This window comes from Athene noctua, chromosome 5 (assembly GCF_965140245.1).
Source record: "Athene noctua chromosome 5, bAthNoc1.hap1.1, whole genome shotgun sequence".
In the NCBI taxonomy this organism is placed as follows: domain Eukaryota; kingdom Metazoa; phylum Chordata; class Aves; order Strigiformes; family Strigidae; genus Athene; species Athene noctua.
Window position 1 is genome coordinate 24,724,654 of NC_134041.1, and position 27,873 is coordinate 24,752,526.

The following is a 27,873-nucleotide window of genomic DNA, read 5'->3' on the forward strand; positions in this document are numbered from 1 at the left end:
ATGCCCATTTACACAGTTCCTGCAAGAAGTCCCTCAGAGGCACGATCTATGACACCTTTGCAGAAGACTTCTTCACAGAATACATTTACAAGCAGCAAAGCATCTGGGCAGCAGCTGAAATCACAGGTGTCAGGAGAAGAAAAGCATGGTCTGCTTTCATGCTCTCAGGATAAGACTGAGGAATTAAATAGAACCTACGTGATTTCAGCCTGTCAAAAAGTGGGTGACACATCAACTGCATTTAAACCTGAAGGCAGATTAACACTCCAGAGGAGAACTGGAGCAAGCAAAAAACCAGTGTCCAGTAGCGAACAATTGCATGCAAACACAACACAGGGCATGGAAAATACACAAACAGAGAAAAGACTTACTCTGCAGAGGCGTGTGAGGACTGGCTTCATAGAGAAGAGTAAAATAAAGAGGCATACTGTACCTGGAATAGAAGAGAATGACTCTGCTGCCCAAAGAAATTACAAGTTTGCACTTCCACCAAATATTAATAATGATACCTGTGATGTTAAACCAAGCTTTAAGTTAGTTGAGGGTCAGTCAAGTACGAAGTCACAGTGTCACCTGAACAGCAAGGATTCCTTTGGCTTTGTTGATGGTCTGTGTGAGAGTGATAGCTGCGTGCCTTTAAAATATAGGACAAATGCTGCTAACACAAAATGTCAAGATGAAGTTCCTAAATCAGAACAGTTAGTTACCTCAAAATATATTAATAGGGTATCAGGAGAACTAAATGAAAAAGGCAATATAAATAAACTAGTTGGAAAGCAAAGGATACAACACTTCGTTATGAAACATAACAGTTTGGAAAGAACAAGGACACCAACAAAAGGTTCAACAGAAGGATTTAAGCTTAAACCAAAGAACAGTATTTCTCAGGATCAAACACCTCTGTCTGCTTCGAAGAAACGGATGCCTCATCTTCAAATTTCATCCGAAAAGAAAACTAGTGTCTCCAGCTCTCCTTCTGTGAGTGGAAGTTTAAAACCAGAACAGGACGCAGAAACCCTAGCTGAGAGCAGTAGCACTGAGAAAGATGTTTTCAAAGTGGAAAACAGCAAAGTGATTGTAGCTGTGCGTGTACGGCCTTTCACTAACAGGTTTGTATCCTGGACTTATTTCTGGTGCTAATAGTAGCTTTTATAGTATATGTTGATTCCTGCTTTGTGTTTTCTGACGTTTAATTATTGACACAATAAGTGTACGTACTTTGAAATTAGCTGATATTTCATGCAGCATTAAGATTTTAAGAAGTTGAATTCACTTTATAGGCGTTTGAGGCTATTTTTTACATATTCATTAACTGAACTACTTTGCGCTTGAATACTTTGTATGTTCAGACAGGTTTTTTTAACAATAATTACTGAGCGTTTTATTTTCCATAATGCAATTGATTGAAAAGACTAATTTAAAGCATGTAGCTTATGTTTTTTAATTTCCCCCCTCCTGTCCATGCAGAGAGAAAAATGAAAACTCCCTCCCTGTAGTCTCCATGAGTGGTTCAGAGACAGCTGTACGAAATCCAGCCACAAACCAAGTTTACAGCTTCAGTTATGACTTCTCTTTCTGGTCTTTTGACAAGTGTCATCCTAATTTTGCAAGCCAAGCAGTGATCTATAAAACTTTGGCAGTACCGCTCCTGGAAAGAGCTTTTGAGGGATATAACACTTGTCTTTTTGCTTATGGGCAAACTGGTTCTGGCAAATCATACACGTAAGTTCATAATAATAATTGTTAAAATTCTGTAGAAGCCAATTGTTATGCAGTGTAAAGTCATGAAAAGAGATTGTATGGAATTGATTTAATAGTTTTTGAACTGTGTTAAAATGTTTTTGCATATTTCAAAACCATTAAAACAATGTTTATAGTAAGAAAGACAAAGCTAGGTGTAGAATATTTTTATGTATTGGACACCGACCTTTTTCTACTTCTAGTGAAGAAAAAAAAACCCTTTCCAGAGATTTTGATGAAGGAAAACCTTTGTTAATGCTGAAAGCTTCTCAGACTCTCCCAGTGCTATTGTTCACCACTGTTGTTATTTTGTGCGTGAAGTGACATGTTCTGAAGTATTTAATGGTTTTTGGACAAGACCTTTAAGAGATCATTCTAATTGTGCTCCTGTTTCAGAACAGAAATAAATAAAGCCAGATGCTGTTGGCACTGTGTACTTGAAATCTAGTATTTACACAAAGTAATCCTAAACAAGTAACATTTTGAGGGTTTATAGCCAATTTTATGTATACCTTGTGTATATTTTTCAACAGAATGTCTGGTGGACTGTTTTGTTTCTAAGGATGCATCTATTAGAATCAGTTCTATAAGCTTTGTAATTCCCATGAGGTACTATAGACTTTTATATATGTAGTTGAACACCACAAATGTTTCTAATCAATTTATCAGAATGTTAATGTTTCCATTCAATTTATAATAGCTATAGAATTTATAGTAGGATTTGCCTTTAAACGGAAACCCAATTTTTACTTATAATGTTTATTTACCTTGGCCTAAAAGAAAGATATGCTCAGTATTGCAGTTGTCATCCTATTTGTAGGGTAGTTAGTTGGTTGGTGTTCGTTTTCTTTTCCTCCATCTTCAGGTAAACACCTTCACCCCTTTGTATTTTAAACAAAGCTAAAATTAATATCAGTAATAACTGTGTCCTCAGGTCAAGTGTACACAACAAATTTCTGCTGGCAAGTGTGTGTGTCTCTAGACTGTAGCTGAATTAGTCCAGCACAGTGGTGTTCTGCAGTGGTAGAACTAGACAGGAAAGAACTACGCCAGAGGTGGAGAGGGCCTTAGGGTTACCACACTGGCAGTGTGCAGAGAACATAAAATGCATGCATGTTAGGATAGCAGATGTCTATAGGTTTACTGTTAATAGTGCAACTCACTCTTCAGTTTCTGTAGGCTTTTCGTTTTACTTAGGTTTTCAACCCATTCCTCAATGGATGAATTCGAAAAGACCTCTGGACATCACCTTGTCTAATTCCTTGCTCAAAAAAAGCACCAGCTTAGATCAGGTTTATTTCTGTTGCTTATTTCTATAACTTAAAAGCATATGGGATTTCAACTTGAACATTATAAAATTAATATTAAAACTAGCTATAGAGAGTTATAAAATGAAACTAGCAGGTTTTTTGTAACTACAGGATGATGGGATTTGATGAAGACAGAGGAATAATTCCAAGACTTTGTGAAGATCTTTTCAGTCAAATAGCACAGATGGACAAGCAACAGGTGGTATGCTTATGCTATTGACCTTACACTGAATTATGAGGAAACTGATGCCTTTCAGTATTTTGAAACAAGTTTCATTCTTTCACTTTATACCTTAATGCTGATCTGTTTATTAATGTCTGTATTCTTTTGCTGATTCAAACCTTATTTCTGCTAGTAGCTCTGATTAAGTGTTCCTTAAATAGTTAAAATGAACATTGTTTTCTTCTTTAATGACAATAATGTAAAAAAGAAATATGAGCATGATATTTTTGATGTATTAGGCAAGGATTCTTTCCTCTTTATAGTATGTCTTACAAGATAAGATTTATGTAAGGAAAGGTGCAAAGAAATCCTAGTGGGTTTCATACTTTCAGTGGAGGCATATAAAACAGAACTCAAAAAATATGAATTTATCTTTAAACATTGTCACATATCAAAGCAAAATACACTTTAATAGTATTCTAATTCTAGTATTGTAGCTCAGAATTCTTGCTGAAATAAAAAAAAAAATCAACTACCCCCACCTGTTTTTGTTTTTTTTTTAAAGACTTTAAAATCTTCATTGTAAATAATGTTTTGTTTCCCTCTCTATATTGAGAATAGATCTTTATTCGTACATAATTCTATATGAAAGAGTAGTCTTCTGAGAGGGGGTGGAAATATTTCATCTGATCAGAATGTATTTTGATTTGAATTCCTGTCCTACACCTATAGTATATGGATTTAAAGCCAGCAAAGTGGTAATCCTTTCCAGAGTGTTTTAACAAGGGGTTACATTCTGTTTCTGCCCCAATTAATTGGCGTAGTAATGGTAAAGTTAGAGAATCATAACTGGGGATACGACTAACTTAAACTCTTAAAAATTATTTTAAACTACTCATTTCGTATATTCAGAAGACCCAAACTAAGAATGCAGGTATGCAGGGTGTTAGTGGAAATTCCTCAAGTATATTTATTTTTCTGTCTGACTGTTAAGGCCTTTCTAAGACTGAATTTCTGGTACAGAACAATTTTTTGAAGAATCAGCTTGACTACAGTACAGTGCCTGAGATCTGAATCGTGCACGTAAAGCTTTCTATACTAATAAACCATCATTTGTGGTTAGAAACCTTGAATTTCTCTTAAAATTGTAAAAAGGAGTAGAAACTTATATTTATGCTCTTTCTTGGATAAAGAATATCTGATGCAAAACACACTGGGGAAAAAGGCTGCGCTTTGTATTCTTTTCCTCTGTATGTTTGTCCATGTGTGTAAGGACTGTCTCACAGGTCAGTAGACCTAAACATTTAGCTAAGCTTACGCAGGAAAACTTTTCCATTTTTAACTATTCCAGATTTTTTTTATTGCTTTATGCTTGACTTTTTGACTTTGAATCCTAATACCAGTGAACATGTAATATTCTGTAGATTTGTTAGACATTGAGAAATCCAAGAAGATTATTTTTTGAGTTTGTCTAGAGAGTATAACTTCTAAAAAATGCAGAGCTGCTAGATATGTTTGTTATTACTTTGCTTATGCATTGTGAATAAGTGATTCTGTTGCTGCAAATTGTCTCAAATCTTGTATTTCTGACTGCAGTGTTTTAGGGTTTTTTTTCTTCAATCTTTCTTGTCTCTTAGAGAAAATTGCATTTTATTTAAAAAAAAAAAAACCAAACTTGAATGCATTCAGAAGAAGGAGATATATTTTCATGAAAATTTGTTGGTTTTTAAAAAATTGTTGTAGGTAGAATCAAGGTTGATCTTTCCATTAGGTCATTATGTTCTATGTCAGGATGTCGAGAACATCAGTCCATGCCTTCTCTGTTACATGTGTCATGCTGTAGAAGTGCGATCCTTAAGGGTATGAGACTAGGGCAGGTGCACACAAAACTGTTTTCATGTACTAAAACCCCAGCACTAAAACTTCTGAGGTGGATGTATATACATTTTTTTTAAGCTTGATAGCTATCATCTGGGAATGGCTGTGGATGGAATTCCAGTAAATTGTATTGGTAATAGCAGATCTATCGTTTAGGGTATCATTTATCTTGGAAAGCACTTTCAATACAAATGTTTCTAATGTTTAATAGAAGGATCTGGCAATCTGTGTTAATTTTTGAAACAAAGGATGATGAAGATGTTTTGTGGATTATATCAATAACTCTTCTATTATTAATTTTATTAGATTTTGTATCATCTTGAAATGAGCTTTTTTGAAGTATACAATGAGAAAATTCATGATTTGCTTGTCTTTAAAGCTGGAAGCGGACAGAAGAAACAACCAGTAAGTTGCTCTCAAGAAACAAGTATGTGTGTAATCTCAAAGTAGTGGCATCTATTCTGTAAACAAAAATGCACAGATGACTAGTGGTCGTTTTGTTATCCAAGTACCTTAGATTGTTGTGAATAATAGGATATTACAGGATCAATTAAAAAAAAAATCTCACTATATGGCTTCAAGCAAAATGCTTGACTCTTCAGAAATGTGAAGTTGAAAAGAAGTATTGCTGAAATAGAAACAAAACAATTCAGTACAATCTCTCAGAATTGTTGTTAACATCTCGCCTTATCTGCAAAATGAAGATGATCCTATCAGTTTTTATAAAGTCTCTTAAAACATTATTTATCTAAATATCTAGATTATATTAAGGGTTTCCTGTGCAGTTATAGTTTGAATTATAATCACGTAATTTAAATGGAGTTCTAAAATTAAAGGATGACAATGTGAGGAGTTTGGGAGGAGGAAAAAAAAAAATTGTTTGCCTTATTGTATTTGATCCATCAGTGTCCCCAGTTCTTGGCACTACTGAAATGTCCATTCCCTTTATCTAATTGCAGTCCATGAAAAAATGTTAATATTTACAAAGGGAGAATTCTTCCCCACTGTGTTTCCTCTGTGTATTTACATTGCCCAGCTACAGAAAACTCTTATCATGTATGAGCTTAGCACAAAGATGGATAATATCTTTCAGGTTCTTTGCCCTGGATTATTTACTGCTTAGAGCCATGGGCACTGTCAGGAAGCTCTTTTTTTTCCTGTTGGTTGTCTACTTCCCAAGAAGCTGGAGGAGGGGCAGAGGGGGTGGAAATCAGTGGTCTGATTAACTAGTTAAGCATCACTAGTTTAGCTAGTTTTCAGTGCTTATGTGTTAGAACATGTAAAACCTGGATCCTGAAAATTAAGGAGATTTTCTTTAAGTAGGGGATGTAGGGAAGGAATTTATCATGTTTTATTTATTAAGAAAAAAGTACTTTCTTTACTTTGACATATGCAATACTAACCACTTGTGTGTAAACTGTATTAGATTATGATAAGGAAGATATACTACACTCAACTTGCTGTTGAAATAAGTCTTTTATCCTAAACTTGGAACTTATGTGGACTACTTACATAGAAGTAAAGACTATACTATCTTTTTTTATAGTAGCTTTCCTCTGAGTTCTGTCAGTGATTTCGAGCTAAGCTCTTTAAATTGGAAACATAATAGATTTACGCTGCAGTAAAGTGTTTTGTTTGTTTCTTCTGTAAATATACAAGACAGATGTTGCAGTTAGCTCTGAGCAATGGCCTGATGCAGTCTGCTGTGATTTCTTAGGCAGCTGGAAAAGTTCAGTTATAGTTTCCTGAAAATATTCTAGATGATTCATGCTAAGTTTTGCTGATGATAAATGTCATACTAGGGATGTGGCTAGACTTACTTTTAATGTTAAGGTATTCCTGAGTGCTAGGTCTAACTAACGCACACCTAATAATTTTACTTTTAAAATTATTCTCTCCAGCTTCGTGTAAGAGAACATCCAGTGTTAGGACCATATGTGGAAGGCCTGACAGTGTAAGTCTGAACTGTTCTCATTTTAATAGATGTATGGTGTAATCCTAAAAGCATGTGTAGTCAACAGTAAATTAGGCAAGATCTTAGTATCGTGTAGTTTCACAAAAATGCATAGCAATGTCTAGCTTGACTTGACATATTTCCTTTTGTGTATTGCTTTAGTGAAATGTCTGTTGAAGTCTCGAGACAATTGGAGCTTTCATGGTCTATTTGTATTTTGTTTGTAACTGGGGAAATCTTTCAGAACTCAGGCAGCAGGGAAAACTGTAGAAAGAAAATAATCTGAACCCAAACTTTTCTCTTTCCCCCACCTTAGGAATGTTGTCGGTTCTTACTCTGATATCCAGGTAAGAGTTATTTGGTTACTAAAAGGGAATACAAATATTTCTACTTTCTCCTTCTTTCACTGCTGAAAACTAAATTCCATGGATGGGAAGAAAATGCTTTACAGCCTGCCAAGTAGTCTATGATATTTCAGCTGCCTTTGTAAAAGGACAAGGAAGACTACTCCTATATAATGGAGTTAAGTCGATGCATACAGGCAAGTGTCACTCTTCACTTGGTTATCTCTTAAACTTAAGTTTTAATTCTTCCCTTACGGAATCATCATCTGTGTTAATAAATTTATTTTCAAATATTTCAATCTTCCGTTATCTACCCAAAGTAGGCTTTGGTTTCACATCTTGACTTTTATTTCTTAGAGTTGGCTTGAACTAGGAAATAAGCAGAGAGCAACAGCTGCTACAGTAATGAATGACAAGAGCTCTAGATCTCATTCTGTCTTCACCCTTGTCATGACTCAAACCAAGGTATTGCGGTGTGTTTTATATCTGTTCAAATTGGGTAGTAAAATGTTGGTTTGTGTGCTGCCTAGAAAACTGCTGTGAGAATATACTTGAAGATAAGTAAAGCACAGGGTATTTTAACGTGGCTTTCTACACCGCAAAATTCGCTTTATTTTACATGCTTTGAGTACATTCTGCTGTCTCTGTGCTACATATAGCAGAAATATAAATGTGTCTAGACTGGCAGATCTAGGAGTAGTTCCAAGCTTTTGAGGAGTGTGAGTTTTGAGATGTAACTGGAATTCAAATTGAGGCCAAACCTAGTTTCACACTGCTGCCAACACATCTTGACTTCTAAGAAGCTTAGGCTATGCAAGTTGGGATAGATGTGTTGAGTTCCTGCAGGGGATGAGCTGGGACAATGGTAGGAGATGCAGTTTCTGAGAAGTCCTGAAAAATCCTGAGACTTTTCCATTGTCTGCTTAGCTGCTCTTCATTGCTCTAAGTCAGTAACAGCTTACTGATTTCCATGGCTACTGGATATCTATAATAGTCAAACTTCGGACCCAAACCCATAGTTTGCTACTCTGTTGTGTTTGCAGTTTATGCTTATACAGTTATTCAACTGCAAACAATCAATGCTATGGTCAAGAGTCTGAACTTGGTCTCCTTCAAGGGATGTACATGAAAGTCAAAAAGTAAATGGAAGCGTCAATTTTTTAATGTATTTGAAGTGAACAGCTTGTTAGATTTCTGCTTGTCCTCAGGTGTTTGTTTGAATGCAAACATCTTCCCTTTTTCCAGGTAGAATATGTGGATGAAGAACAATGTGATCGTAGGCTTACCAGTCACATAAATCTCATTGATCTAGCTGGCAGTGAATGCTGCTTAACAGCTCAGACCACTGGAGAAAGGCTGAAGGTAAACCAGTATTGGAAATCTGTAGAAAAGGAGGGATTCCAAAGAATACCCCTGAACTCCAAAGCACCCTCCACCGACGAGGACTCTTGGGCAGGAACTTTACTTATAATGGATATGTAGCCCTTACGCTTATACGTATTGGATAGAGTTTTGCTCTTGAGTGTGGGTAGCCCTGAGAAGCTGTTTTGACTGTGCAGTATAGCAGGCCGGATCTTGCTGAGGACAGCATTCCCATGCTATGCAGGCCTAATGATCCTTTAGAAGGAAGGAGGAAAAACTGTCCTCATGACTTTCCAAATCATGAATCAAATATTCCATGGAGTTTAGGCTTGCCCCTTTTTTGTAGATTTAAGTAAACAGTTTTTAATAAGAGGCTTTCTTTCAAGCTGCCTTCATAAGTTTGAGGGTTCTTAACAGTGCTTATTTTAAAGTCAGGATCTCTGTTATTTGCAAATGAAGATTTTCTCAGATACTCTTGCATCTTTTTTTTAATCAGTGGTGACATTTAATATCATACAGCTGAGCCATATTTTGAATAAGCACAATTAAATCAACAGTACAGTCAATAACATCACACAAGAGAACACAACTATATTATAATTATTTTTATTTTTGCTTTTTGTAGGAGGGTGTGAGTATCAATAAATCACTGTTAACCCTTGGAAAGGTTATTTCTGCACTTTCTAAACAGTCTCGAAATGGAAAGAAAACTTTTGTTCCTTACCGGGAATCTGTCCTTACTTGGTACGTATACTTAAAAATTTTTTATATTGAAGTAAAAGCTTTCTCAGATTGTTGATTCCTCTTCTATTCAGGAGGCATCACTTCCCCTCCTTCCCTCCCTCTCTCTCAAATGACCCATGGAGAGAAGAAATTAGTCTGTTGCATCAGGTAAAGAGGAAACAGGACCTTGGTTTGTATTTTAAGTAGCTAATAGTCACTCAAATAAATTGTAAGATGCTAGGTATTTTGTGTTTAACATGTCCAGATTGAGAAGTTTAATTTTTCTTTCTATGTGGGGGCTGGGAATTGACTTCTACTCTCCTGTCAAATGAAGGTTATTAAAGGAAAGTCTTGGTGGAAATTCGCAAACTGCTATGATTGCCACAGTAAGTCCAGCTGCCAGCAGTACAGAAGAAACACTCAGCACTCTTCGCTATGCAAAACAAGCTTGTTCAATTATCAACATTGCTAAAATAAATGAAGATGTGAATGCCAAGCTAATCAGAGGTGAGACAGACATCTGCAGTCTTTGAGGGTTTTTCATTTACATGTGTGTTTTAACTTTCTGCTCCATAACAGCTGTTACTACTACTAATCTATTGTGTTGACTTGACCACTTGCTGACTAGGCTAATATACAACCTAGAATATCTTCCTTTTGTTATTATTCTTTTGTGACCTTTGGGTTTTTTTGGCCAAAGTTCAGATGATATCATAGGCTACACTTAAGAACCTGGAATGGGGATAGGTGTTTAATTTTTAATTTTCTAGTATTGTACTGAAATATCTAAATCCTGTTTTGTCTTTATTTTTTGTGTGTACTCTGTGTCTGGTTTGTCTAATGTAGAATTGAAAGCTGAAATTGAAAAACTGAAGGCAGCTCAGAAATGTGCTCTGAACACTGATCCTGAAAAATACAGACGTTATTTGCAGGAAATAACATCTCTGAGGGTGAAATTGCACCAGCAGGAGAGGGACATGGCAGAAATGCAAAGGTCAGGCAGTTGTTAATGTCTTACCTTAAAATAGAAAGAGTAAAATTTATATGCTGTAATTTTCTCTTAATATGTTGTGTCATTTTCCCCTTAATATGTTAAGGGCTTGGAAGGAAAAATTTGAACAAGCAGAAAAAAGGAAATTAGAAGATATAAAAGAACTGCAGGTACATTTTCTTGCTTTAATTCACTTTCTGTAGGAGATAGTATAGAAAATACAACATCAGCAAGCCTTGCAGAAGAATTAGAGTAGCTGTAAGATTTGGTTTCCTTAATGCTATTCTTTTAACAGACTACTGTGACTTAGAAAAATTTAATATAGACATTTGAATGCACAAAGTAATTTATTTTTTTTTAATGCAGTGCTCTCTTTTATCTAGAAAGCAGGAATTGCGTTCAAAATGGACAATCATTTACCAAACCTTGTCAATCTTAATGAAGATCCTCAGCTTTCTGAGGTGCTATTGTATATGATCAAGGAAGGGGAAACTACAGTTGGAAGGTATACACCAAATTCAAAACATGATATCCAGCTTTCCGGAGTGCTAATTGCTGATGACCATTGGTATGTAGTGTTCTTTTTATACTTGAAGTGAGAGCAGGAAATATTTCATCTCACCCTTCCCTTTCTTTTGGAGTCACTGTTCCTTCTGGCAGTAACGAAATATGGTTTTCCAATCAGGAAAATACTCTTTAGGGATAATTTTTGTACTGCTTAATGATTAAGGTAACTTCCTTCTGTTCCCTCTAGAAATCTGTTAACCAAGGTTGTTTATAGGTTCGTTTCATACATGTAGCAAAATTTTCTATCTGTGCAGAAATGTTGGAGGAGGGCCTGATCAAATGATGCTGTGTATAATTCTGTTACATCAAGTTCAATCAAAAAGTGACATGCCTTGACAGTTTTAACTTAAAACTAAAAACAGAGAGCAACTTGGCCATATTGCAGAAATATTGTTTAAAGTGCATTCTGTGCAATTAGTCCTAGACAAAATGCTGTAAGAAACTTAACTCATCAGTTACTAAAAACATGAAAGATGTGGATGTGTTGGGAAATTAAGCATTATCAAAGAAATGCTCAGATGATGTAGTATTGTAGTAATCTTTTAGCAGTGGATTCTTCTTGGATTTAAGTATTGATTCTCTTCCAAAATATATGTTGTCACTCAATTATGTATGTTGTAACTAAATAGTATGAAGACAATCCACATCTGGAAAAACTATAACAGGACACTATCTAAGGCATGAGTTTGTCTTTTAAGAAACATTATTTGCAATTAACATGAGCTACTGATACCACAAATGTTTCTTGTTTTCAGTGTTATAAAAAATACTGTTGGCAAAGTGACTATTATTCCACTGAGAGAAGCAAAGACATACGTAAATGGGAAATGTGTTTTAGACCCAACAGTTCTGCATCATGTAAGTAATGGATTTGGTAATAGTAATGTGTGTGTGCGCGCATTTCTTGGCTTTGCTAATATTACAACTTCAGACTGCAGGTTTTCTTAGAAGGCTCTGAAACTGTATATATTTGCTTTTTCCTCTTTGATTTCTAGCCCCAGTTGCTATGTTTTAAGCACTGTAAATTTGCTTATAAATCTAAAAGTTATAGAACAAACTTTCCCCCCCCCTTTCCCAATAGGGTGATCGAGTGATCCTTGGGGGAGAACATTATTTCAGGTTTAATCATCCAGTAGAAGTTCAGAAAGTTACAAGGCCATCTTGTGGAACTATGTTTTTGCATGATGGTCAAAAAGATTTTGAATTTGCAAAGAATGAGCTGCTTATTGCACAGAGAACACAGTAAGTATTGTATCTTCTCGTTCTAAAAATAAGTTCAGTTGTTAATGCAACCATGCAATAAGTTTAAGAAACAAGAAATTTAAGTTTATTAATAATTTCACAATAAGGGAAAGTTGGAAAATAGTAAGGTTTTTGTTAACTCCAATTATAATGAAAATGGAAGTTCCAGACTTGGGTGGAATGAATGTATGCCTTAGGAAAATTAGAAGAACCCAGAGTTACAACCTTGGTCTTCTGTGAGGGTGGAAAACTTGAGAGACAGTAAAGCGTTCTGTATTTGTTTCATTCCTGGGAGTTATTAAACTGCAAGACTCAAGATGGAGACTTAAGGTGCAGAAAATAGATATTTTTTATTTCATAGTGGAAACGTAGACACTGGCAAAGATGGAAGACATTCCAGAATTTTAAAGCCCGCTTGATTTCCATATTTATTTTATTATGTCCCTTTCACAAAATTAGGAACTGTAATAGAAACTCACTAAAACACATAAAATCTATGTAAAGTGTAAAAGTTATTTTTAAAAAAACCCCACAAAACAAACCTTCATATTTTTATTGTTAAAATTGGAGGCTCCTGTCATGACAGAAGAAAAGATTATAATTTCTATGCAGACTATAGGAGATTAAAGCCAGCATTCTGAACGTATGATACCTTCACTTGTAGGCTTGAAGCAGAAATTGAAGAGGCACGACTGAAAGCCAAGGAAGAAATGATGCAAAGTGTCCAAATTGCAAAAGAGATGGTTCAGCAAGAACTGGCCTCACAAAAAGAAGCTTATGAAAGCAAAATAAAATCACTGGAAGCAGAGGTGGTAAGTTGACACTGCATTGTTACATAAAACAAACCAGAAACTGTAGTGGGGGGTTTCTCTTTGTTTCTTGTTTGGCTTGGTTTGTGTTTTGTTTTTAGTCTTGCATATTATAACAGTATCTTAGGGAATGCTGTCTCATTCTTTTTAAAAAAAAAATCAGCCTTACACAAGAAGTTGTAAAGTATGTATCCCTTTCAGAATTATTCTAGGGATTTTGGTATATAGAATTAGTTGGGAATTAAAATGTTAATCCAGTGTGAATTTGATAAGGCTGTTACCTGTGTGTGAAGGAAAATCCCTACAAAATCTAGTTTATTCTGAGATTTTAAAATTACGACAGTATTTTAGTTAATATGGCTTTTTTTTTTCCAAATTTGCATGTTACTCTGTTGTTAGTCTCTTTGATACTTTTACAATATGCAGAAGTTGAATTAGAATAACACATTGTGATAAAACAGTAATAATCATGGAGTATCTTATTTCTTAAATGTGCTATAGAAGGCATAATGTGATGCTTGTGAACTGGGATATAACCTTTCATTGCTGACACTGCGCTGAGTAGTCCATGGGGGCTGCATGTTTTAAATGTGTTGAAGTGAAAAATAAACCTTAGTATCTGCCTAAGGGGTGGGTCAGAAATGCTGTAGAAATGCTACACCTCCTCTCATCTGTCCTTTTTTGCATTAGAGAGAAGAATCTCACAAGAACCAAATCCAAGAACTGAATAACCAAAAAGCTGCAACTAAAATACAAGAGCTAGAAAAGGCAAAGCAAAATCTTGAGCTACAACTACACTTTAATAAGAAACGTTTAGAAATGGAGACCTTAGCTACCAAGCAGGTACTGTTCAAAAAAGCTTTTTAGGTGATAAACTGTGGTTTCTTTGTGGCAGGGTTTTTCCCTTTTTTTTTTTTAAAGGAAAGTGTTGTAAAAGAAACGTTTCTGAATTATTTTTCTTCTAAGCAATTTTATGCAAAAGAACACGTTTTGTTTACACTCTGAGTATGATATTGTATTAAATTTGGGGATAAACTAATTCTGACATTATTTCTTATATGACATGGATGGTTTTGTTCATGCACCAAACTTTAGTGACTGTTGCCTCTGCCAAAAGTTATGACTCCAGGCATTAATGTAAGTAATGACTGGTTTTTGGCTGGTGTTCATAGATATCTGCTGCAACAAATATGACTTAATTTTTTTGAAGTTGTTTCTCTTTAATTCCAATAATTCTTTGAGCTTAACAATAAGCAAAACCAGAAAACTGTCAACATTTGAAGGTGAAGGGTTGCATATCAATATAGCAGATGTCTGATATAACTTTCATTCTGTTCTGAGAGTCTTTAAAATGACAGCAACAAAATATTTTGCTTCAATAAAGAGCATTAAGAATTTATTTATTTATTTATTTATTTAAAAAAAAAAAAAAAAAATCCCTCCCTGCCCAGGCTCTAGAAGATCATACTATTCATCATGCAAAGATACTTGAAGCTCTGGAAGCTGAAAAGCGGAAGATTGCTGAAGAAATACACACCCTTCAGAAGAATCGTGGAAGTGGCAATAAAACTACGGCTAGTATGTATATACATAATGTTGCAAAGGCAATAGTGACTTCTCTTTTGCTTGGTGGGTTTGGGTTTAGTGAATGTGGATCCAGTAGCTTTTAATCTTCCTCTAATGCTTCTTGAACAATCCTTAACAACAAGAGCCTTTTTGCTGCTATGATCCTTTCTATTCATAAGCTGTATGTATCAGACTGTTCTAAAAGTTCTGTTTTAATCATGTGTGGTTAGGTGGATATACATGTATTCTGTATTTACCCTGCTTATATTTACCTCGATTACTTAAAACATCCTTCCCCTATCTGGCTGAACTAGTTAGACATTAAATCACTGGGGAAACTGGAGTAACAGAATTGATTCTGTTTAGTTTCCCATCTCAGATTAATATATAGTATCTGATGTTATGCTTTTGTTTCTGAAACGCCCTTTACCTGACCTTTCATAAAGGGTTATTGTGGCTGAGAGGGTTATTTTTTCCCAGTGTATTGGGAGCTCATAGAATTGTTGGCAAAATTCCACTCAAGATTTGGTTGTGGTTTCTTTTTTGCCTTTTTTTTTTTTTTTTTAAAACCCTAAAGTTGTTGCATAACATTGATTCACTTAATCATTATATGCTATATTCTTTATTAGTTCCACTTAACTGGAATTCCCTGAAGCTATCTGTGATGATCAAAGAGGCCAACACCATTAGTAATGAATTAGGGAAAAACACTGTTTTCTACAGGTGAGTGAGTTAGTTAATTATAAGGGCATGTATACATAACACATATATAATTGGGGGTGGATTCTGGATATGCAGTGAACTGTTTGTTTTCCTCTTAACAGTTTTGTTAAATTGAACAAGATAAATCACTTTTCCAAACTATCTTTAGTTGTGTAGTTTAGTTTTCTTAGTTTGAAATGTGAATTTCAAATTTGAATTTTAGATCAAGAATTTAAAGGTATGTCTACAGACAATTAATTTTGAATTGAGTGTGCTTTGGAAGTGAATCTTCTGATGCCCATGTCTATCCTGCTTTGTTTCACACATTAAAGTGGTCCTAAAGCACACTTAACTGCATTCCTTTGGACAAAACTAAACTGAGGAATATGTGCCAGTTACAGGAGGTATTCAGTTCACAGGACCACAACAGAGGTAGTTCAAAATAAAAACGTCAGGACATACTTATCATGCAGATTGGTGTTTGGGACCAGTTGTTTCATTCCAGAGATCTCTTGCTATGCCGTGCTACTCGCTAGTCATAGCTGAAGAGTGTTCTGAAAGTGGACCTGTGTATTGGTCAGGTGTTCTTGGTGTGAGCAGAGTTGTATTAGTGCAGAGAAAATTCTGTATCATTTAAAAAAAAAAAAAAGCTACAGTAAATTCAGGTAAGCTAGGACTTTCTAGTAGTTGTATGTATTACCGTGTTTTTCAGATGCTCTCTTTTCACGTCCTTCGACAGGAACACTGCCAGTAGAATTCTATAGCATATATTTGTTTCTGAGTTTCTTGAGAGCCAGGAATTTGTATACTAGTATCTACTTCTACCTCTGAATGCAGGGATCCCTTTTTTCTTTACATAAAAATAATTTTAATGGCTACACTAATGTTAGTTTTGTGAGATACATGAAGTCTCAAGCAATTTCTCTGTTTGTAATCACAGTTTTGGTTTCCGTATAATCCTACCGACAAGTACTTTGTTTATTTTTGCAGTATGAAGAATGTTTTTTGTCTTTCTTTTTTTTTCTTTTTTTTTTTTAAACTTTCTCAAATTCTTAGGCACGACAAAACTGATGATAAAACAGGAACAGTGTCTTCTGTTCAGGTGCAGGTTCGTAACGTCAAACTGGGAATAACAACGTTTTGGAGCCTAGAGAAATTTGAGTGCAAACTAGCAGCAATGAAAGAAGTCTATGAGGTCAGTAACAACTGAAGAAAAACCACTAATAATCACTCATATTTTATCAAAAGTAAGATTTTGATAATCCGTACAGGAGGAAAATCTTGGGGGTTTTTTTGTCATCTTATACACCAAAATACATTATTATTTTTTATGAAACATGTAAATGCACTTGTCCATCACCTAGAAAGAGGACTCTAGAAATCAATGACTTTATTCAGGTCATTTTGTGTACAGAGTGGGAAGTAGTAAAAAAAGGACTGCTTTGTGGTCCTTTTTGTTGTTCAGTGGTTTATCTGTTCTAGAGGACAACTTGATTTTTTTAAAGGTGTCTATTGAATGTTCACTATGTTCTGTTTATCTTTAGGTCTGGGAAATTAGTTTGCTACTCATTGCTTTTGTCTGTATGTGCTTTATGTTCTTCAGTGGAAGTTTTTAAAGGCATTTTTCATCATTTTTTGTTTAATAAACTGGCAGTTAAGGTGCACACTAACCCCTTTTTCTAATTCCATTGCTTTTAATCAGACAAACTGGGTATTTTTGTATTGCACCTCTCTAAATGCGCAGTATTTTGTTGCATATCGTGCTGTCTTTTGTACTGAAGAGAAGGATGTAAAATAGAAAAAAGATGGAAGGGGGAACAGCACCTACATTTGATTCTGTATCCACAAAAGAATGCTATACCCATCAGCTAAAACCTTTGTAGTTACATGAAAGTAGACAATGGTTCCAAGTTATTGAGTACCCATGAGATTACAATATCAGCTCTTATTTGCTGGGAAAATGGTATTCTTTTCTCCTAAAGAAAGAAATGTCTTAAGAATTGAGTTTATCTTTATTGACTCTGTGTGAACGGACTGTTTTTGTTGTATTCCATTGCATTTTTTCCCTGTTTAAGGGCTGAAGAATTGGGAGACCTAAGAACTACTTGAGGAGGGAAAAAACCCCAAAACCCAAACCAGACAGATCTGGTGGCCCTTAAAAGTACCTTCCTTTTTTTAGTGGCAATGAAGTATTCTGGGATTTTCCAGTCTCTAGGGATGATGATTGTGTTTTGTTTTTTGGTTTCTGCCATATGAATTGAAAGTTGTTTCAGACTGTAGTGAAATAATGAAGGATAAAGTAAGGAAAGTTCTTAGAGATTAAAAAGAGCTGCTTAACACAAAGGAAGGATCCAAGGCAACCCAGTAGAACCATAATGATCTTGTAGTTTATGCTATAGTGTTTTGGAGGTTTTTTTGATTAATACACACACAAAAAATATATATTTAAGACTAGGTTTTAAGAGAACAGCTTGTCTAAATTTGTTCTGTGATAGTATTTGTGATTCGTTCTCCTGATCATATAAATTTATTCTCATTCTCATATCTGTATTATGTTTAGTCTGGAACAGTATTGAAAATGAGTAGAAATTGCCTGAAATAAAAAATATAAATATTTGGATGCTTGTTGTTTCCAAATGCAAATCACATTCTGGCATAAATAGCATACTTGAAGTTTGCAGAGGAAGAAATCTCAACTGTTGGAGCACTGAAGGTGCTGGTAGAGAAAAATACAAATTTTTTTTGCATTTCAGAATCCTCTTTTTTCCTACCTTAGAAGATAATTGCATCTCATCAAAAGGTGATGTTGTATTTGAAAGAATAACTTTGTATAAGTAAAACCTTTTCAATATTATGTCCAAAAGGGAAAAATGCCATCAAAAAAAGCCAGAAAAAAAATTGAGAAAACACTGCTTTATGATAGAACTCTGTAATATGCAAGTATTTCCTGTGATAGAAGAATATTGCCATACTTATTACTTAAAACTGTTTGGATCTTAACAATATCAGAGCCTGCATATAAAAATAAATTAAAATTGTAAATTATATGCCCAGAGTTTTAATAAATCTGGCATGTGGAGAGAGTTGAGAAAAGATTTTCTACTTGGTGTTCCTGTATCTCACATACTGGGTAGCTAGGCATTTTCACCATCTTTTTTTATTTTGTTTTCAAACACTTCCACCTCAAGTTGGCTGGCAGTCAGTTATCGTCTAGATTAGACATATCCTAACAAAAGAAACATTAGAACCACTGTTCTGCTGTTAGTAGAAGATGTTGTCTTCATCCATACATTGAAAGATTTATTATCACTCTACTTCTGTTTAACCCTCCTTCTCCCCTGCGTTTTCTTTATTTTTTTCAGAGTAATAATAGCAATAAAGCTGCTGATGTATTTTATGACCCTGCTGATGAATGGGAACCTGACCTTTCAGATGCCTCAGTTTCCTCTCTTTCCAGAAGAAGGTGATACTAATCTATAACTCCTTCATCTATGCTTAAACAAAGCAAAAAATACTTTCTGTAAATATCTAAACATGCTTCTGTGCCACTAAGTCTTTTATTTAATTCTTTTATCTTATTATAATGTCAAATTTACAAATTAAATTAGAAGTTATGTATATATTTGTAAGAAGGAAGGAAAATTTCATTACGTTACCTTACTATGCTTTACTGGCGTCACTTGTGAAATGGCTGTTAGTATTCAACATGTTGCAAATAAACTTGGATGTCCACTAAAGCAGTTTGGCAGATTAAACAGCAATGTTTCTGAGGTCAGGCACAGCATATATGCAATGTACGTCTGATCAGTGCCAGAAGGTTTTATGATGACCATTGACAACTAGTTGGAGGTAATTAAGGTCTGTCCTCAACTATTTCAGAAAGCTGTCTCAGAAACTGATACACTTGTCTGTAGCACAGGACTTTTATTTACCCTGCAGAGGACCCACAGTTTAAGGTTATAGATACCGAAGAATTTGATTAGCAACAAGTGATTTTAAATAGGCACTTGGACATCTGTTCCCATCCTTACTTACCCCATACACTGTGTGGATGAGTTCTCTTCTGTTTGTTCATTCTTTTATCTTTCCTCATAAACAAGAAATTCAAAACAAAAAAGTTCCTCCAAAGCCAGAAGTATGTTTTGTCAAAACATGCATTAAGGCTTTCTAAGCCATGTATCTAGATATCATCAGTGCAGAGTGAATTGTGCATTAATGTTTTCTTCATACTTCTATAATATGAAAACAATGTTTTTAAGGAGTAAGTTGCAATTGGTCTGGGACCTTGTATTTGAAGTTTTAGTCTTGTAATGATATTTTTAACTGACTTGAAAACTTGCAAATTGTAGCCTGTAACGGAAATGCTAACAGATCCTTAGTTAACAGCTTTGCTAGTGGGCAGCAGCCCATGTGATTGTTGTTATTCTGCTGTAAAGCAGGTCAGTTTATCTGACTGTAAATTTTGGAGAACATCCCTGATCATTCTAAGTAAACAAAAGTTTTCTGAAAAGAATGCAATGGAAAACAGTTTCTTTATTTTTAGTGCAAATACTGTTTTAATGATAGAATAATGTTAGAATACTTTCTTTTGTCTGATGCTGCCTTCTGGACAGTATTATAATGTGTGTTCTTAACTCTCAGAAGTGTATTTGGTTTTGTTCTGCCTATTTTAAAAATGCAACAATAGAAGCTGAACTAAACAAGAAAAGGTTCTGGAAAAGGGAAATTGGCATTGTATGCTGCATTGACAGCAGTTATCTGATGTCAGTCATGCATACTGCTGAAATAAATTGAATTCCATGTGCTACTTAAGCATTCGGTGCTCCTGATGTGTAGTGACATTGAGCATAAAGGACAGGCTGTTCTAAAAGGGAAGGGCAGTTTGGGGCTGAATGTGACAGGAGGGTAGACAGGGCAGTACCCTTGCCAGAAAGGGTGTAGCCTCACAGTGCCTGAGTGAGGTGAGTGCAGTAGGTCTGGCGATGGTAACTAGGGTCAGCCAATAGTCCAGATCCACAGCTAAGTATGTAATGATGAGGCAGGGCCGAGGTTAAGCTGGGAAATCCGCTCAGTAAGTCAGGATTAGGTTCAGGGACACTTGGCAGGGTCAGTGATTGCTGGCACAGCCATTGTGACAAGGTCCCAGGTCAAACTGGAAAGTCAAGGCTGCAGGTCCAGATCAACGGCATACATGGCCCAGCACAGGCATGGTTACAACACAACTGTAAGTCGGGCAGGACCAAGGGCAAGAGACTTATCTAAAATGCAGCTCCAAGAAAAGTTGGGGAGACCCTGCTGAGTCTCCTTTCAGCTGTTTCTTGCACAGCTTCCAGGCTGGCTGAGGCTTCTCAGACAGTTGTCTTACCAAGAGCTGGCCTTGGGCACCAGCAGCTAAGCACCCAGAGCCAGGCCAGAGAAGCATTGTTGACAATGGAGAACTTTCCAGAACATCTGACTTCTACCAAGGAAAAAAACCCTCCTATTTAGCTTTCCAAAAGCAATTCATTCTGTCCAGCAAACAAGATCAAAAAAAAAAAAGCCAACAAGTTTGCTTCCCATGGTCCAAATAGGTAGGAAATAAATGTGTTTTGTCGCAAGTTCTAAATAATAATAATCCAGTAATAAACTAGTAGCTTAAAAATGGGAATGTGGAGTGAAGATTCTGCTTAGTAGCAAGAGCCTGAAGAAAGTAAGTAAGGAGATTCCATCTGATGGGCTGTATATTCCTGCTTTTACTCTGGTTTATGTTCTGTGTTAACAAGTTCCATTAAATAAAAGTAGATGTTTATTTTGTTTGCCTGATGTCTGTTAATATTTACTGAACTTTCAGTGGGTATGGGGAGAGAGATTCTTTTCCATTAAAGTTTCTTCATGGTTTCACTCTCATTCTTTTCTAGAAGTAGAAGTTTCATGAAGAACAAGAGAATTTCTGGATGTTTGTCAGAGATAAAACTGCAACCAATTCAGAATATACGAACTTCCTATATATCAGGTACTTGCTATATGGCAGAACACCTTTCATTTCATGCTGAGAAGTTGAAACTACTACATGTATAAAATACATGTATTTCTAATAGTTCTTTGAAAAAACACAACATGGATTAGAAAACAAAATGAAAAATGTCCTGTTCACAATACCTTCAAGTTTATAACATCAAGCTGTTGGGGGTTTTGTATTTTTGATTATGTTTTTTTTTAGAGCAAAAACTTCCTGACCAGCACTTGTGACCCTTATTTAAGAAATTCACCTAAAACATTACTCTGCTTAACTGTGCAGGTTAATTGGAGAAAGATGGTAGTTCATGTAACAAATTGCCAGAGGATGAATCCTGATACAATAATTTGGAGACTTTGTTTGCTTGAGTTGTTGTTATTCATTCAGCTCCTGAGGTTCCCCCAAGCTTTTTATCATGTTTTATAATTTTTTTTCTGAAATATTAGATGCTTCAGTCTTCCAAATATCTTTATGCATTCAGTTATTCTAGATTGGCTGGGTTTTGTTATTTTCTGTCTCTCTGTAGGTTCAGTTGTTGAAACAGATAGATTCATGTTAAATAATTTCACTGTGAAATTTGTCATATTAACTGAATCTAGAAACTATTTAGAATGTTGTATACACCTTTGCTCTGACTTGCCATCTTAAGTATTGCTGAAGAAGTATTACAGAGACTGACTGCTCACTCCAATTAAGAGTTTCTTGTGTATCTCTTTTGCTTTTACATTATACAGGTTCACAGAATAAGTCCAGCATATGCCCAAGCTCTTCTGAATCATTTCTTCCTGGAATTTGCAAAGAATCTCTAAGTTCAGCTTTAGATTTACTGGAACAGAATGATGAAGGAGGAAAGAGCATAGCAGATAGTCTCCTAAGTAATTTGGTTATCATTTTCTGTGGGGTGTCTGTCATTTCAAAAGCCTATGAACAGCAAGATGAAGGATGTCAAGAAAACTGTAAGTCTTGTTTTCATATGACTTGTCTTTCAGATGTACAACCATTCATATGTTTGCCTATCCAAAGAATTAACATTCCTACTTTTATTTGCAAAGGAGACCTTCTGATAGATCTCTTTCTCTTGTAGTCTTCTCTCTTGATCATGCTGCTCAGTCCTACAGCATCAGAATTATCTCTGCCTTTGACCAGCTTGTGGTTCTAACCAAGCTTTGGCTTAACAATGTTCAAAAGTGCCCTGGATCTATAAAAGTTGATGAAGAAATAAAACAGGAAGTGAAGAACTTAGGAGGCTCTTTACAGTTACTATTGCAGGTAAAGTATATTATGGAGTTCATCTGTGTGTAGAAAAGTTCTATGGGTTAATGCAATATTTACTACAGACTTGCTAAAAACACTTAAATGTCCAATGTACATAATGACAAATGGACACACTTAAAGAAGGTGAACAGCAAAGGGTGCATTTTTGCTGTCTAAATTGGTACTTCCATATGCGAGTTCAGAGTAATGCAGACCTTGATGTGCCCAGGGCCTGACAATAGCATAGGTTCTTAAACTTAAAAATGGAAAAAAAGCATTCAATGACAAGAGCAAATGCTAGTTTAGATTGTGAAGTGCTACTGTTAACATATTTATAAGTCAGTGGCCAGTAAACACTACTCTCGTTCATACTACAGCCTTGTGAAGAGGAATTTTTTTTTAACTGTGTAGTATAATCATACCATTCTTCTCTGTGGCTGCAAGGTATCGTCTTTTAGCTGTGGTAGATAAACCACTGGAAGTAGGAAGATGTAAAGCTGAAAATGCCACAAGCTCTTGTATGCTATGAACTCTTATGTTCTAGAAAGTGTGTGCTCTTTGATCAAAGATACTTTCTAGCTTCAGTGAATGATATGCCTTTATTTCTCAGGGATGTTCTTCAGATATATCTTCGATGGTAACAGAAGCATGGAGCAAAGTAAACCAAACAGTAAAACAAACAATGAAATACATAGGCTATTTGGCAGTAGTTACAAGAGCTGATATTTCATTTTCTGAAGAGAACAACATTCCTGCAACAACTCTACAGGTGAAAAAAATGTTTATTAGAAATAATAATTTTAATGTTGACATCACCTTTATTTTCAGTAACTGTGCTCAGAAGCGAATTGTTACATATAAAAATCAACTGAATTAAGTATTTTCAGAGTCTATCTAATACTCCATTTTTATGGTGAAAATTGGTATTTGTTAATACCCTTGAATTTGGTTTTTCCTTAAAAAAGACACACTTTAAATCAGACATGTATAGACTTCCATCTATAAAGAGAAAGAAATACTGTGCTTTTAGGATTGTATCTGCACTGAGATTGTACAAGTCTACATATTTCACTGAAATTCATTCAACACATTTCAGTAATCTGTGATTAAGTATCACATTGAGGTTTCAGAAATCTGAAGAAAGGTAGAAAAAGGAGGTTAAAGTGCTGACCCCTGTGGTCCAAGAACAACACGTGACTGAATAGACCAGCACTGGACAATTGGCTCAAAATAAAATCAAGTTTCTAGCCCACTACAAAAAATCTGTTTTAGTTCAAGCCTGTATCAATTAACTTAATCATTATAATTTGAACCTTTATTTTAAAAGGACTTTCTACTTGCCATTTATGATGGAGTAGGCTCAGGGCTGGAGTTTCTCATTGATACTGTACAGGAAAAAGCAAGAATGGTGCAGAAAGAACTCATGAAAAAATATCCACAAAATGAGGTGAGATGAAAGTAAGATTAAAACCTGCTACGATATCTTAGAGACACTTGATCATGTCCTGTTATTTTTTCAGCAATTCTGTCTAGGAATTTTATAGTAGGAATATGGTTATGATCAGTAACAGAAGTTTGAGATGGGTGGTAAGTGGGAATATTGAATACAGTCTTGCAGAAATTTTTAGTGTTTCGCCTTTCACCCATATGTAGACAGAACATTTAAGTGTATCTTATTTAGAACAATTTCTCTGTGCGTTGGAGGGCGTTCTGTGTAAAATTTCATAGTGTAACCATGAAAGAGAGGGGGAATATGAAAACTGGCACGAAGGAGCAAGTGGACCTTTTCTGTATACTACTGTTAAGTTTGATTTGTGAAAAGATTGAATATTTAATATGTAGTAACACTTTGAGATCCTGAAAGTTAAGTGTTACTTTATGTTGATAATAGTAATTACTTCTGTTATTACTACAGTTATTGTCAGGAAGATTATTAGGAAGTTTGAAGACTTCATTTTGCCATATATTGTTCTTACAGTCCTATTCCAAATAGCATGTTATCTAAAAATTAAAATAATTCAGTGTTATCTTTTAAGAGCTAGTCTTCTCATGTGCTTAATGCTTGGGATATGCTGAAGTACTTTCATGAATTGGGCACTTAGGAGGGAAATTGGTTGACTAAAGTACCTATTTAATAGTGCAGAAGCCAGGAAATTCCTGCTTGATTTCATGTCATTCACTGAAATCATAGCTGACCTTCAAATACTTTCCATGTTGATAAGCAGCAGAGGTATTTTAATTTTCTTTATAATGCTTTATAGGAATGTTACAGAAAATTATTTATATTCTATTAATGAGTTGCTCCTGTTACCTTCCAAACTTAATGTCATATGAAAAGGAATTACATCAATGGGAAGCTTTTATCTCTCATAGTAAGACCTCAATTTAATTATTATTGTCATTTTAAGAAGAGATATCCTACTACCTCGTTATAAACAGTTCTGTGCGTACTTTTGTTTCCCCCCTCCAGTTTAGCAGTTATATTTTATTGAATTGAAGACGTTTAGTTTTGATTTTTTTCAGTATGCTGAAATCTTTTGGGAAGGAGTTACTATTTCATGAAACAAACATACTATTATTGGTGTGTCTCTAGTGTATTTTGACACTTAAAGCAAACCAGACCTTATTATGTGCTGAATTCAGTAGTGGGTTGTTTGTTTTTTTGCGACGGGGCTCTTTTTTTAAGCTGCAGCCTGTAATTTTGTGGTTTTATTTTGCTTAGGTGACAAATTGTGAGAAAGTTGATACTATAGGGAGTTATGCGAAGTAGAATAAAGTATAAGGAATAAGTACCATAGTTAAAAATATTCTGTGGCTCTACGAAAATTCCCGTAGTTAGAAATATGCCACTTTCTCAGTGGGTGAGTCATTTGACAGAAAACCTGGCTGAATTCCAAGGAAATACTTTGAAAAGATTGAAATGTTTTTCAGCAAGGTACTAGGTGTATATAGTGTATGTGCTTCCTCCTTTCAGTGTTGGGATATATAGGCCTGTTCTGCCACTTTTCCTACAAATAAATGTTTTGTACAGACAGCATGCAAGATCAAAGGTGGTAGTTTTACCTACGCCTGAGTAATCCTGTCTTCTGCCTCGTGTGTTTATTCTTATTCTTTTTCTTCAAAGTTGAGAAATTTGCAGAACTATGGCCAACAAGAAAATTTCCCTAATGAGTCAGGATATAGAAAATACTTATTTCCAAAGAACTTGTTACTACTCAAAAATCTGTAATACATCCTGGGATAAAAGGTTCAGATGAGCCGGAGAGGAGTGATAAATTGCTTGTCTCCAAAGCAAACATTTCTTACTACTCTGGTTGTCACTGTTGTCATTCTTAATCCTACAGATAATAGCGAAACTGTCCAAAATCTTTTATGTTCCTATCTGCTTGCTTAACTCCCAAATGCTTCGTTTCCAGCCAAAGGAATTGAGCAGTCTGCTTTCTAGAGTGTTGTTTGCTTGCAGCAAATTCCTACGTATCTGCAGGATTCCTGTATGTGCTTGTTGCTGGTGGAACTAATATGAAATTGGGGAGGGAACACAAGGGTGTTCATTTAAGAGATTACCCTTCCCACTTAGAATGACAGTGATACAAAAATTACAGGACAACCTTTCTTTAGCAGATATTTAAATTCGCTCATTTGATCCTCCCATATTAAGGGGTTATTTAAAACCTTGCAGATACACTTACTGTTTTCTACCAGTTAACATTTTTATTTGAAAAATTGCATGGTATGTTGCAGAAAACATTACTTCTGCTTTTGAGTGTTTTTCTCATTAGTATACCAGTGTTCGTTATCCTTCTAAAATATTAATGTACTTTTACTTTGTCTTGAATCAAGTGTACAATATAATTAAAAATTTCTTTGTAGATTCAGACTCAAATAAAGGATAATGTTGTGGCATTAGCCAGATTCCTTGAAAAGAACATCTCTTATTGTAGAAAGGTAAGAGAAATGTTTCACAAAATGGGTGCTTTGACTCTGGGGTTTAAATTTAAAAGATGTATTTAAAAAAGAAGAGGAATTGAAACCTTCTGTATATCTACAATTGCACAGTAACACTACCTGTCTCAGTGGCATTCTTGTGATTGGAATGCTAACTTATCTGGATACTGCATTTCCACGCAATTTGATTTTAATTTTACTTAAAGTATTTCTGGAGGTACTTGTATCTTACGTTCCTTCTTTTTGTGTTCATCATGAACAGCCTAACCACCTGTTTTGTTTTCTTTTAAGTTGAAAGCCTCAAGTTCAGTAACGCTAGTGTAATTGTGTTAGGACTACTTCATTAGTTTATGGCCATATTTATTGGTATATTGAATTAAAAGCCAGAATAGGTGATTTAATCTATCTTTGAAGAGTCAAACCTTTTTCTGGATTTTACAGTTCCATTTGCTTTTTTTTTTTTTTTTTTGTAACCTGTCAATAATCTGCACTTCTTTTTGGAACTATCTTATGTATTGTGACTTGGCATCACTTCCATTTTGTTTCAGCATTGCCCTGGTTTATGTGACTGAATCCATAATAAACATGTTTAATAGGCAATATGCTGTAATTTTTTTGGTTCTTTTAAAATTGCTCTTTATTAATACAGGAAAAAAGAGAATCTCAATTACCAGAAGAAGAATCTCTATATCAGCAAATAAAGAAAAGCAGTAACATAGCTGCTAAATACTTGGAATTGGAGCAGTGCCTAGCTGAAGTCTGTCAAATTGTTTCTTCTACATTACAAGGTATTTATCTGGGTTACTTATTACCTGTCTTGATTGAAATCTGTGGACTACAGGAGACCTATAAAGCAAGAGGGAGGGAGGGCTACTTGGTTTCTCTTAGCAAAATGCTGCATTTAGTTCTTCTTGCTTTGTTTTTCATAGGGTCATACAGAAACACAAGCCCTCTCAGGAGCTTTGCAGAAAAGATTTGTATCATAGCTGGATATTTTAACAGCTACTTTCGTTTATTTGCCTTGTCTTCTCCTTCTGCAAGCAATCCTATCCTGGAAACACCCATGCCTTTTCTGAACTTGGATGAATTGGACTCTCTGGTTGGTTCCCTTATTATGAATTTTGAACTTGAACAAGGACAGCCATCACTTATACCTCAGACTCTTTGTAATGAAACTGCCGAGACTCGGGGAGGACAGATTGAAACAGGTGAAGCTGAATTTGCTTGGAGACAGAAGGGGATTCCAAAACTCACAGACAAACTCCAGTCTTCACCTCCGTTTCTTGCAGAACTTTCACCTGATAGGATACAGTGGGTATAAATACTAT

At 35.2% G+C, this 27,873-nt stretch overlaps 1 protein-coding gene across 1 annotated transcript; it reads left to right on the forward strand.

Annotated features, from left to right (window-relative positions):
• KIF14 (kinesin family member 14) lies at positions 1–27,873 on the forward strand. The gene is made up of 29 exons (XM_074908215.1): positions 1–1,109; positions 1,468–1,722; positions 3,162–3,249; positions 5,398–5,496; positions 6,993–7,045; positions 7,362–7,392; positions 7,747–7,854; positions 8,635–8,751; positions 9,377–9,495; positions 9,809–9,981; positions 10,321–10,468; positions 10,572–10,635; positions 10,849–11,033; positions 11,788–11,890; positions 12,114–12,274; positions 12,939–13,086; positions 13,774–13,926; positions 14,535–14,661; positions 15,279–15,372; positions 16,408–16,546; positions 18,714–18,814; positions 21,249–21,343; positions 22,081–22,302; positions 22,431–22,615; positions 23,211–23,369; positions 23,928–24,047; positions 26,471–26,545; positions 27,195–27,333; positions 27,475–27,873. The coding sequence occupies exons 1-29, from the start codon at positions 1–3 to the stop codon at positions 27,864–27,866; spliced, it is 4,962 nt and encodes a 1,653-aa protein (XP_074764316.1). The 3' UTR covers positions 27,867–27,873.